The sequence below is a fragment of the Chiloscyllium punctatum genome, chromosome 10, assembly GCF_047496795.1.
Source record: "Chiloscyllium punctatum isolate Juve2018m chromosome 10, sChiPun1.3, whole genome shotgun sequence".
Classification (NCBI taxonomy): Eukaryota; Metazoa; Chordata; class Chondrichthyes; order Orectolobiformes; family Hemiscylliidae; genus Chiloscyllium; species Chiloscyllium punctatum.
The window spans coordinates 58,127,114-58,141,041 of record NC_092748.1 but is presented as its reverse complement, the minus strand read 5'-3'; the positions used below and the strand labels follow the sequence as shown (position 1 = coordinate 58,141,041).

General features: G+C 38.2%; 1 protein-coding gene across 4 annotated transcripts in view; it reads right to left on the bottom strand.

Moving 5' to 3' along the window:
- Window positions 1-13,928, bottom strand: part of slc25a12 (solute carrier family 25 member 12) — a 131,801-nt gene that overhangs the window by 25,549 nt on the left and 92,324 nt on the right. For all 4 annotated transcript variants that reach the window (XM_072579241.1, XM_072579242.1, XM_072579243.1 and 1 more), the window contains one exon: window positions 5,435-5,515. In XM_072579241.1, the coding sequence (XP_072435342.1) occupies window positions 5,435-5,515 (81 nt within the window). The remainder of the gene's footprint in view (window positions 1-5,434; window positions 5,516-13,928) is intronic.

The window sequence follows — 13,928 nt, the reverse complement described above, 5'->3', positions numbered from 1 at the left end:
GAGATTAAAAATTTAACTTGTATGGAAAGATGGAAAAAGATCAGTAATAAGAAAATAGCCAGTGACAAACTATTTGAAACATGTAACATTAAGATAGGAAGCAGTGGGAAAGGACAACAGTGAACACTTAAAGAACAAATCAAGTGGAGGAAAGAGACAACAGAAACTCACTTAGCAAAAACAAACCTTTTAAGGTTAACATGGCAAATTATTTATCAATTAAGTATCCACAGACGAGAACAGTAACATGGGAATCAGCAAGAGGTAAACATTTGATGGGCAATGCTGGAATCTCAAGACAATGTAGGAGAAAGGGATGGTATGTTTTAGAATAAATTATGGACAGCAGGATGAATAGTGATGAGAAAATTTGTAAACTGAGTAAGTTTAAGGAATTTTAGATATAAATAAGCTTTAATTTTTTTTTAAACGGCACAAGGAAATTGTTTTAAATTGAAGTAAATTGGCAGAGCATTGCATCACAAGAGGTTTTAAAATACAGAAAAGCTTTATGCAATGAGGAGTTCATTAAAAGAGAGTGTAGGCATGTAGAATTCAAAGCATCTGCATTTCAAGCATTAGTCACAGAGGAATACAGCACAGAAACAGGCTGTTCGGCCCAACTCGTCCACACTGACCAGGTTTTCTAAACTGAACTATTCCCACTTGCCTGCTTCCGGACCATATCTCTCAAAACCTTTCCTATCTATGTACCTCTTCAAATGTCTTTTGAACGTTGTGATTGTACCTGCCTCTACCACTTCTTCTAGCAGCTTGTTCCATGTACGCACCACCCTTTACATGAAAAGGGTTGCCCCTCAGGTCCTTTTTAAAACTTTCCACTCTTACCTTAAATCTAAATCTAGTTCTGGACTCCCCTACCCTGGGGAAAAGACCTCAGCTATTCACCTTATCTAAGCTCCGCATGATTTTAGAAACCTCTACAAGGTCACCCCTCAACCTCCTACACTCCAGTGAAAAAAGTCCCTATCCAACCTCTCCTTATAAGTCAAAACTTCCAGTCTTGGGAACATCCTTGTCAATTTTTTGCGCTCTTTTCAGTTTAATATCATTATCATTGCAAGGAAACCAGAACTGCACACAGTACTTCAAATGTGAATTTATCAATGTCCTATGCAGCTGTAACATGACATCTTAACTCCTGTGCTTGATGCACTGACTGACGAAGGCAAGTATGCCAAAGGCATACCTGTATATCTGTGACCAGTTTCAAGGAATTACATACTTGCACACCTCGGTCTCTGTTCGACAACACTCCCGTAGGCCCTATCATTAACTACGCAAGTCCTGCCCTGGGAACTGGGCATTTATCTGAATTAAATGCCATCTGCTGTTCCTTGGCGCAGTGATCCAGTTGATCAAGATTCCGTTGTACTCTTAGATAACATTCTTCACTGTTCACTATACTACCAATTCTGGCATCATCTGCAAATTTACTAACTGTGCTTCCATTACTCTCATCCAAATCATTTATATAAATGGCAAACAACAGAACACCCAGCACTGATCTTAGTGACCCATCGCTGGTCACAGGCCTCCAGTCTGAAAAATAACCCTCACCACCACCCTCTCCTACTGTAAGCCACTTATGTATCCAATTGGCTAGACCTCCCTGGATCCCATGTGGTCTAGCCTTACTAACCAATCTTGTTGAAGGCCTGGCTAAAGTCCATGTAAACAATATCTACCAGGTGGAGGAACACTATCAGTAAAACCTCAAACTTTCAGCTAGAGAAGAGTTTCAAAGATTTCACTTTCTTAATTATTTTGAGGCAGACCAGGAAAATCAAAAACTGGTCAACCACAGAACTTACAGAAAGCCCAGGACAGAGATGTTAGGTGCTGGAGGGGAGGCAATGGTCAAGCGGTATTATCACCGGATGATTAATCCAAAGACCCAGGTAATGTTCTGCAGTCCTGGGTTTGAATTCTGCCACGGCAAAGAGTGGAATTTGACTTCAATATAAATCTGGAATGGAGTGTCTAACAATGACCATGGATTCTTTGCTGATTTTTTTGCCAGAAATGCCCACCTGGTTCACTCCTGACCTTTAGGAAAGGAAACTTCCATTCCTATTTGGTCTGGCCCACGTGTGGTTGACTCTTAACTGCCTGAGCAATAAATGCTGGCCTAATCAGTGACGCCCTCATCCCATGAATGAATGAATAAAAAGGACGTGATCTGGGGTATTACAAATCCATCTGAAAGACTGCATTTAAATAATGACATTTGCTGTTATTGGATTATGCTTAAATACATTTAATATCCATGAAAATACTATATAACATGTTTAAAAAATAACTGTTGAAATAAAGCAAAGGTTTATGGGCAGAAAGTACATGCCACATTTCTTCATCTGAATCTATTTTAAGTGTGAATTCACCATGAAACAAAACTCTTGCTTTAAGTTTCTGATTACCCAGTCCATGAATGATGTGTCTTTTTTTTGGTTCATTTGTCCAAACAGATAAGAATATCATTCTACAGGAGAAAAATGCCTGAGTACATTGGCCTTTCCAGTTAATTAAATGCTGTACAGCCAGCATAATCTCTTCTCATTCTGCTCTATACAAGATCTGAATCTATGATATACTCAATTATTTGCCTGGAGCAGATAGCATTGAATCTAAAAGTAACAGCAGAAGTACTGAAATTAAATACAACAAAACAGACTAGTACTTCCAGCTATTTGAGACCAGATTCTTAAAAAAAAAAATTAGATTTTGAGGGAACTTTGCAGTGGGAATTGAATTTTCAAGGCACTTGACTAGAACCTAAACTAAGCAATTTAAAATTCATCCTCATGCATTAAGCGAGGTGTACAATTAGAACATTGAGATAAACGTATGCAGAAAGAAAGCTGACAGTGGAATTCAGAGGATTTTTTTTTAAAAAATGTTCATGGGATGTGATCAGCACTGGCAAAGCCATTATTTACAGACAATTCCGAATTGTACTTCAGAAGGTGATGGGAAACTACCTTCTTGAATCACTGCAGTACTTGGGGGTGGTAAGTACAACCACACTGCTGTTCGAAAGGGAGTTCCAGGACTTTGACTGATACAGTTCTAAGTCAGGATGGTGTGTGACTTGGAGGTAACTTGCAGGCTTTGATACAGTTATACTAAAAGCCATAGCAATAGCAAGACAATTACCACTGGCTCTCAAATTAGGACCAATAATGTTGAATGTTCCAGTTTGCAATCTTGCAGATGGCCACAGGAGGTATTTGCCGTTGGTCTGTTTGTCTGACTAGCACCTGACCAACAAGTACAGAACTGTGAATTTTCCTGTGGGATTTAACTTTGCCAGGAACAGAAAAATGTTCTATTATCCAATCTCAGTTTTGGAATAGCTATTCAGTTACTATCCCCTGCATAGACTGGAACAGAAATATTTTTAAGGAAAAACATGCTTCAAGTGGTATTTGTAGTCCCCAGGTTGACATGCATCATCCTTTGCCCCAGTAACCCCTTCCCCCATCTTTTGCAATGTTTCTGGTAACACAATGAACCACAGACTTGTCCAAAATGTTTGGAATAAGATGAAGTATTTTTATTTAGAGCTCTAATAGAGGTTGCAAACTTTTCTCATTTAAAACACGAGCTATCTGCTTACCAAAATAGAAGAAAACAAATATCAGGTTATCGCCCAGGCAGCAGAAGAGGAAGATTAGCTGACGGTTCAGGATACACATTCCTTATAAAGGATAGTAATTCCAAATCACAGAAATAAATAAGCAAGGAAGAATGTTAGATTTGTACATATGGGTGAAACTTTCGATTATGTCAGGATCAATCAAGTTGAATTAATTCATTGAATGAAATCTGTACAGGCTATGATGAATTCTATGGAAAGCTCACTGAAAACTGCAAAAAATGGCAACATTTTAACATTCAGGGGTATAGAGAATTCTAATGATTGCTACATTCGATTGTTCCAAAATTAATTACAATTAACTCAACCAAAATAGGGACAGGGCTAATTCCAAGTTTTCAATGGGTCAGACAGAATAGCTTGGGATCACGCAGGTGCAGTTTTGGGGTCAAAACAAGTCGGAGAAGAATAGACAGATAGAACCTCCAAGTTTATGGCAGAGTTGTCATTAACTGTGCTGCTAAAAGACAGCTGAAACTCTCAGATTGTGTGTAGTGAGTAATCAAGGAATACATCAGTTGAGCAACTTTGGGTAATAAAGGCTTGAGAAACCCTAGAGCTGTGAACAGCTCAAAAGGAGCACTATTATTTAGCTCAACAAAGAGGGTGAAAGATCCGTAAGCACTATGTAACTGAGCAAGATTGGAGCTATCGATGAAAGAATGGATCTCCTTTTGAATAAGTACTGGAATGCCATTCTCAAGAGTCCAGAGTGTGGACCCAGGAAAGGAAGGTCATCAATCAGAATGAGAACAGACGTTGAGGCAGTCTATGATGGAACAGTTTAAGAGGGAGTTTCACAGCCAAATTAGCGAAGGTGAGGAACTGATGAAATTTAATGAGGTCTGCAACCGTGACATTAATGTCTGTGGGAAATTATTGCAAAATCTGTAGAATCTGTCATAATTGCATTTGCGAATTGTTGTGAGCTGTGACATATTTGATCAAAGTACATTACTCATGTTTAGCACGTTAGTTATGGCTTTTAGAATTAACTTTCACATGTATTATATATTGTATTTCTATTCAAACATGTATATTGCATATTTCTTGTTTATTCAGAACTATGGAATATTGCGGCTTTATTCTCTGGATCTCACCTTTTGTCTATTTTAAAAATAAATGTTAGTTGCCCCTAACCAAAATAATAATAATTTTGTGATCCTATTGGGATCATAACGTTAGGTAGTAGTCTGGTTTTGGATCATAAAACCATAGCTCCAATTTCTCCCAAGTTTGCTCACAAGCTTAAAGGCATCTGGATGGGGATATGAATAGGAAGGATTTAGAGGGATATGGGCCAAGTGCTGGCAAATAGGACTAGATTAGGTTAGGATATCTGGTCGACATGGGAGAGTTGGACCAAAGGATTGTTTCTGTGTTGTATATCTTTATGACTCTAATTGTTTTGTCCTCACCCACCATAACACAGAGCTATTGTTTTACTTCGCTGAGGTATAAACTTAGAATGACAATGTCAAAATATTTTTGTATCCTTCCATCTTAGCCAGCTTTTACATAGCAATATATTGAGGGCTTTTTAAAAATTCCTTTGGCCTGGGTCATCACTATCTATTCGAGTTGTAACCCACTTTTAAAAAATGAACTAAAATAAGTAAGGTACAAATTTGCCAACTGAGGCAAAGAATTTCACAACAAAGTCCAAAGATTAGAACATTCAAAGTTTCACGATACATGAAGATTTTGATTTGATTTATAAATGTCATGTGTAGCGAAAGTGTAAGCAATACTTACACAACCACCAGCGAGGATTTCTCCAATAATAGGAATTGAGCCATCTCTTCGAGTGAATTTGTCTCGTACAAAATCATTTACCTGTTAAAGAGAAAATGCACAAGACTTAAAATATCACATGCAAGACAAAATATTTTTTGGTTATATGCATTCCTTTTCCTTCCCAATTTTCTAAAATTATTATAGGTGGATGGATGTACAGGCAAGTTATTTGGGCAGACAGTGCTGAAACCACTTCACAGGAAGTGCCAAGAATGGCCAAAAATAAATCTCCCACAGACTTCCCTTGTTCCAAATAGTGAAGTATCTCATATTTACTTCTCCACCTCAGCCAAGGGAAAAAGCATTTATTATTTTTATTGACCAACAGCAACCATTAATTTAAAAGGCAGAGAACCTTATTTATATATAATTTAAATCACAATCTGCAACTCTCAGGTTGTTCCCATTTCCCTGTTTATTTTCACAGACTAATTGTATGAGTGGTCTCCTTTCCAAATTGAACAAAAATCTGAAAGCTGCAAAGATACAACTATTTAAATGAATTGAATTTATTAATTGTCTTTTATGTCTAAAAGGTAAAGTTGCCACAGTGACACTGGACCATCGGACTGCTCTTTCATGAGAAAGCAACAACTGGCAGTGGTTTAACCTGAGGGTCACCATGCCTCAAGCAAGGAAGAGCTTGAGAAGAGGAATCATTCATAGTAACCTTAAACAGTGTGGGAATTGAACCCATGCTGTTAGCAGCACTCTGCATTGCAAACAATATGTCCAGCCAACTGAGCTTACCAACGTGCCCCTTTTCATGATTATAGGATGTCTAAGAACACTTTGCAGTCAATGCTTAAACTGTAATTGCAATATTGTGTTATAAAGCTGAGGTTGATCCCCCTCTGAGAACCCAAAGAGGAGGGCCTCACCCTATAATCTGTGAAAAAGAGTGTGATAAGTGATGTAACCTGCTCTTTAGCAAATTCTAGTGGTTAAATAAAATAAATTCCAGACACTCACTTTAAAATCAACAAGTAACGATTTATTTATTCACCTCTAACAGTGAACAAATTAACTATCAACAAATTGAATAAATCACTTCTAACGACGAACTATTCCTGAATAAAACAATATTCTAATGGTATGATGCTCCAACTAATACAAATCCCACTCTTATATAAAAGAAATAGAATTTAGCCTCTTGAAATTACAGCCAGGTTGTGTGTCTTCCAGAAGTTCTGCGTCTTCTCCGTCAATTTGTCTGTCAGGAATGTCTTCACCATCATTGATAGCATTGTTATTGAGATGGTGCTTTCTCAAAGACATTGATAAGGCCATGGGAGCCAGCAATTCCCTTTTGAGAGCTCAGGGATGTTAGCTCTGGTGGATGGCAGCTTGCTCTCGGATCTTTATTCAACTGCCCCCTTCTTTTATACCCTTGATGACATATCAATATTTCATATAATAAGATTGGTGCTCAGTTGTCAAAATGATCAGATTTAAATTGAATAGGTTTTTGGCTTCTAAGTGTCTGGTTCAAATTGATTGGCTAAATTCAAAAGCCTGCTGTCTTGGTAAAAACTGCAGCCTGGCCTGCTAACTGTACGGCCTTTAGATACGAATGCTTTAGTTCAGGTTCTGTGTACTAGAAAACTTTCAAGCTGCTACTGACAGACATCCATTTAAATATCTAAGCACAGAAAAAGCATAATCTTTTAAAAAGGACCACACAATGCTTTCCATATTTTACAATTTTACGAACATTAAATTCTAACTTCCTGCCTCCCTTGAAATGTAGCAAGTGCAGTAGTTAATTTGAGCAGGGCAAGCTCCCCCAAACAAGATTTGGAGATGCCAGTGTTGGACTGGGGTGTACAAAGTTAAAATCACACAACACCAGGTTATAGTCCAACAGGTTTAATTGGAAGCACACTAGCTTTCAGAGCGATGCTCCTTCATCAGGTGATAGTGGAGGCCTCAATCCTAACAGAAATTATAGCAAAAATTTACAGTGTGATGTAACTGAAATTACACATAGAAAAATTGATTGTCTGTTAAGCCTTTCATCTGTTAGAATACAGTGATAGTTCTACTTCTTCCATGTGTAAATCACAAAACCTTTTTTTAAAAAAAGGTTGTATTCTCGGGTTAGCTGTTAACAATGGTGATAGCAAGACAATATGTTGAAGGTGTTGGCCTCCTGTGTTCTCTGTCTATGCCATGATATTTAGATTGATTCTAATCTAAAAAGTGAGATAACGGAGTCTTACATAAATTCATGCAGTTTTTGAGCTCAGAGTTCTACAAAGTCCCCCAAACAACAATGCAATAACGACCACCTGTGGTACTGATTTTCAAAATAGGGCTGCGGGATTTTTAAGCCCACCGAACAGTGCAGAAAAGGTTACAGTTTCACAGTCAATCTGAAAGATGGCACAACCAACAACTCAGTGCTCCTTCAGTATTGAACTGGAGTGTCAGCCTTGATTTGTATGCTCTGGGAATATGACTTTAATGCACATTTTTCTACTCAGAGATTGGTCGTTGTTTCAAACGATGCCTTGGCTGACCCCAGAAAATTTGGAAAGTCTGAGGATAAAGACATCAAAATTTAAGCGAGGGAGCAAAAATTTGAAAAAATGTCATGAACAGCTAGGCAGTTTTAATAGTGAACCTATTTTTCTAATCAACTTGTTCAGAGATGTTATTAAACACCTCAGGAGGTGGGACCTGAACCAAGGCCTCCTGATACAGGGGAAGGGATCTTGCCACTGTGTCACAGGAGGGTTCCTTAGAGATACTGTAGATTTGATTTGATTTATTACAGTCACTTGTACCAGGTACAGTGAATATGTGCTTTATGAGGAGTCCATACAAATGTATCAGAACAGAGGGAAGGCTACAATTTTGGCACCACACAAGCAGACCTATGAAGCTTCAAAAACTCCTTCCAAAACACAGGGTTGAGATTTTGGAGGCCAGTTAAAAAAAAAGGTGTCAGCTTTAATGCCAGGTTCATTTTTATGCCATGACTTAGTTTTGCCAGGGAACAGACACAGAAGGTGGTATGGCTGGAATGTTACTGGAGAGTGATACAAGAAAGTGATCAGAGGTAGTCTGATCTGTGGATAGATATGATAGGCATTTGAAGATCATAAAATGTGGCAAGTTCAAAAGCAGGGACTGAATGTGAGGTAAGGATTTTGTTTATGGAGGTTGAGATTATGTGAGGATAAAAGGACACCCAATCTAATTCTCTCAAAAGTAAACATTTGCCAAGTACAAACATAGGAGGAAGTAAAACTTATAAGTCTCATTGTTAACGTGTATCCAATTCCTAAAATCAGTTTATGTAGAATGCTAATCAAGTTTCATCTGCAGAGAGATTTCAATACATATGGAATCCAAGAACTGAAACCAGATAGTTAACATTTTGATCCTTACAGACGATATAGTTGGGAAAAGAGGGTTTTGCAGAAAATGCTTAATTCAAAGAAAGAAACAAGAGGTACAAGATGCCCAACTGTACTTACTAATTATTCTGATATTCTTTGTCATCACATCAAAATTTCTAAATATAAGAGTCTGGTCTAGCAAAACAGCAAGAATGGTAGAAAATTTCTAACAATAATGCTCAATAAAAGGTAGGTGTTGTAGTTTAGCAGATCCAAACCCAATCTACTAAAGTAAGATCTCAGTTAACTTAGAATTACATACAAGGTGGCAGCAGTGTAAAATATATCAATTTATCGATTTAGACAAACCAACTCAATTTAATAAAGTAAATTTTTTCATTCTTAAATAATCGGTCAAAGAATGCAAGCTGCATGGATAAAAGCTCAATTCTTTGGTTGCTTTCATCAGAAAGAATAGTATGATCTTTCGATAGATTTAAAAGATTGCGCTGTTTACACCCAACTTTCCTAGATTAGTTCATTATGATACTCAGATTCAGATTCAGATGGATCAAAAGATCAAGCGTTGGTATCAGAGAGAAGTTAAATGTAAGCGAATTTATAGGAATTAGGACAATTAAAAAGTTGAAGTCATAATAGTGTGACAAATATTCTAAAAGCCTTTGGAGCAAATCACTGCTTCTGAAGCAATTATCAGCTGTTTCTATAGCAAAAGAAACAGAAGACTAGGAAAAACAAACAGGCAGAAGTAAGCCAAGGAAACTTCAGAGTACAAATATGAAATTGCCAAGTTGTATTTCTGTAAGGACTGCAGCAACATTGTAGTAAAGCAAAACTACAAGTATGGTTTACTTCACAGACTTTTAGACAGGAGAGTTGGAATACTTTCAGTACTTCCAAGCACACAAGTATATACATATGGGATAGACTGAATCAGAAAGAATACAGAGGTTTTTCAATTAGCAACATAAGTACAAAGTAATCTTGCAATGCTAGTTTATCAATGCCCTTGCTTTTAAGATGAAATTCAAGTCTAAAGCTGTAGTTAATGGTCTAGAAATCATTAGTGAAAGAATGGCTGGCCAACAGTTCAGGAGTTGTACACTATTTCTTCTCTTAAAATAAAACCTCTTCAAAGTTTTCCTAAATGTTTTTGCTGAAATATAACTTCTGTTTCATTGAGCTCTCTACAAGTGAAGCAATCATAGGTATGGGCTGTTTTACTCGTTGCTCAGAATTAGACATCTTGCTACTGTTGGCAAACGTTGCATGGAGCAACTACCCCTGGTTGGGTTATTTCAGGTGCTCTAAATATAAAACATTTCACCAGGGTTGGGGGCGAATTGCTTTTTTTAAAAATCTAATGCCTTCAAGAAGGAAGAAAACGAAGAGGTATACATTCATTCTCACTCACACTAGGGTAAGAATAATCAAGCTCACAATTAGGTAGTGCCATGATAGCTCTCTACTACATTGTGGACGCTTACCAATGGGACAAGGCACAGAACAATGTAATGTTGATATGGTTTACTTTTGGGTTAAAGAGCTGCAAGAGCAAGCTCCAGTAGAAAAATGTAACATTAACCGTTTTGAATACTTCTAGGAATTTAAACTTTTTTTGATCAGTGTAGAATGGACAGGGGTCTGTCTTTGTCCATGGCAAACACAGATTTCGAAATGTTGCAAAACTAACAAAAAAAAATTATTTCTCCATGGTAGAGTATCTTTTCTGCATTTTATCAAGAAAAGAAAGCCAATTAGACATTTGATTCCAGTATCATCTTTCTGGAGGATGACGGCTCTTAGCCCTACATTGCTGGCATTGATTATTGAAGCCTGGGGCATCTGTACAGGAAGGTTTGCCAAGATGGTTTTCAATTTTAAAAACAGGATCTTGGCATGCCTTTTACTTTCTTGTCAGGGTTAATGTCAGAGGGGTGGCCATGGTGTTAAAGTTCGGGACATACGTGCAGTAGAACATGGTCGTATCTAGAAAACACATTAACTCCCTTTGTTTTCAGGAGTCTGGGGTAGCAGTTTTGCTCTCCGCTTCATAATTTAGATAAATTACTTTGGCCACAGCAAAGTCACATTTGTAAAGTTCAGTACAACATTAGTCTTTTCCATACCCTTGACCACTGCTTCCAGGTGGTTTAAATGGTCATACCAAGTGTCACTGTAAATGTACAACTGCTGAATACAGGTACTGCCTGACTGGTGAACTTGAAAGGTTGTGGCAGTATTTTTTGAGGTCAAAGGACATAACCTCACATTTTAAAGGCAACATGGAGACAAAGACAGCCCATGCAGAGACAAATGCTGCGATTTCTTTTACTCTTGCGGTCAGGGGGCCTTGCTAACCTTTTTAAAGGTCAGCCAATCCTGTCTATACAATTCTTAAGATGTCAGATTGGATCGGAGTTGGCCCAGGTAAGTGCATTTACTTTTGGTAGTCGATACAGAGCTCAGTCAATCCATCCAGCTTTGGGACCAGTACAATGAGAACTCCAACTACTCTAGCTAAACGCATTTATATTATTATCCAGCACATACTGGGTTTTCTGCCTGACCAGAGCTGGCCCATCAAGAATCAACCGGGGGGGGTTTGCTTTAATCGCTGGGGTGCGCTCAATCCCTAGATTGCAAACTGCTACCATGGTACACACTGTCTAGTGCTGATAGATTTCTTTAAATTTCATAGCAGAATGGGCACATTATCCTGCTGCTTTTGGGTCAGGTAGGCTTTTAAGTTTCCAAGACCACAGTATAAACCCCTTAGTAGCGAAAGGTTCAACTAGAGACCCTACAGCTACCCCCTCCTGAGCTGACTCCTCCCAACTGTGCTCAGATGTTTGCATTTACCGACAAACATCCACAGATTGACTGCTTTCGCAATAATCTCTCTAAGATGTTAATGTAGTATTGCAGGTGCCTTTTTCTCCAATCAGGAGTACTGATCAGGTAACTGACTTTGTTGATCCTTTTGACCATCCAGTTCAGCTTAGAAAGAGAGTAAGTGGGGTGCGGAAGCAGCATAAGGACATGGCTTTTGGGTTGGTGCATCTGAGCTTGGCCGTGACTGTCCATCTTTGTGTTTGCTGACATTTCTAAAGACTCTTTGGCCACGACATAGGCACTGAAAAGAAACTGCGAGGTAGATACGTTGGGGACTCTTTCTTGGCCTCCAGAACTTTGCTTGTCAGTTGCTGCAGGGAACCCCATTATCATAACTGTAAATTAACCTAAAAGAGACTGAAGCCTGTGGACTTGATTGTGGAGTACCTGGCAGCAAATAGCATGAAACTCAGTCACATAAATATTTGGTGCAATGTGTCCTGATCACAGTTTTTAGGGTCTGTTAATATTGCTGAAGTTGGAGGGTCATACAACAAAGACTTCAGCTGATCTTTAAACTGTGCACCACCTCCTGAGACACTTGAGACATGACGTTAGCTCCCCAACCTAACTGAATCTATCTTGGTGGATTTGACCAAGTAAATAACTGGATTAGGCATACTGTAACTTTGCTGAGAAGCATGACCTCGGCATCTGTTGGTTGTCCATCATGGTGAGGAGGTACTGGTGGCTAGTATTGGTTCTGGACAGTGGCCCCACAGCATCCATTGGTAGAAAGGTCCCCCAAAACTATGCGTGGGTCTTAGACAGGGCATGTTTAGTGGTGGCCTGGTATTTCCTTTGAATCTGGCAAGAATCGAAGATTTTACAGTATTCAGCCACATCAAGCCAGAGACAAGACCGGGGAGAAAAAAGTATCTGCTTATTCAGGCCATTAATTTTTGAGTATCCACACACCCAGATAATGGAAAAGTATGAATGTTTTTTAACATGTCCTGACAATATTCTGGGAGCCATATAACCTGGTAGACATTTCAGCGATCCAATTGTTCCATTTTGTTTCAAGTCACTTTACTTTAGCTTGTTTCTTATACTTAGGCATTTGCCAAACTTTGCACCATTTTAGCTCATTTTACTTAATCCAATCTGGATACAAGGACCCAACGTCAATTACGGATACATTATAAGTATTAAAACAAGTCTCTCACTACTTACATAAATTTTGATTTTTAAAATAATCTTACCCCTTTTGAAAATGGGGTTGCAATGTACTGTTGTAAATTTAAAGCATAAAGAATGGTTTATTTCACACATTCTTAGACATTGGCACAGGGGGAATAATCTATCATTTGTATCACAGGCATGCTCATAAACACTCAAGGGTTGGAGATTCAATTGAAAAGGACATTGGAAATGTAATTTGATTAGCAATAATATTGACGCATAATGCAACTGAGAAATACCAATTTATCACAGACCTTGCATTTTTTTCAGATACAGTCAAAAAGTTCAAAACCGGAATTAGCTGCCTGGAATTCCTTTGTGGGGTGGTTAGTTGGCTAGGCAGCAGATCAGGAATTGCAAGCTATTTTTCCTCTTTAAAAACCTCTTTGAAGCTTTTCTAAGAAAACTGTTAAAACGTAACTTCGGCTTCATTTTTTGAGGAAGAAAGGTCTACTTGTAGACAGCACAAACACAGATTTTTTTAACAGCTTTATTTTTGACAAGGTTAGAAGATTTTACTTTATAGTCCAGAATTAGTCTTAATAGTTTTATGGAGTAACCCCCTTTGCAGGCCAATTTAAGGTGGTAGGCATGTCAGTGCCTCATCAGTTGCAATACACTGCATAATGAAACATTTTCTCTATTGTTTACATAAGCACAAAACCAATTCTTATGATGCATAACTTGCTGGCATCAATTAATGGTCCTTTCCTTTCTCCATATATACAATTGGCATAAAGGTTTGTCAGAATCCAAGTGCCAGAAGTGAAATAAAAAACAACAACAAAAAAGGATCAGTAAAAGGCAAAAGTTTGCACCACATTTTATTTCTGTACCCTTTCCAACATCTTGAGGAAACTTACTGCCAAGCAACCCTGAATACCCATTGTTAACAATATTAGAAACATAGAATAGTAAAAAGGTAAAGTTTCCAGAATCTTTCCCAGGCCATTATGATCAGGCAGGAAAGAAATGGTCGTGTGAGGGAGCCTTGGTTGACGAGG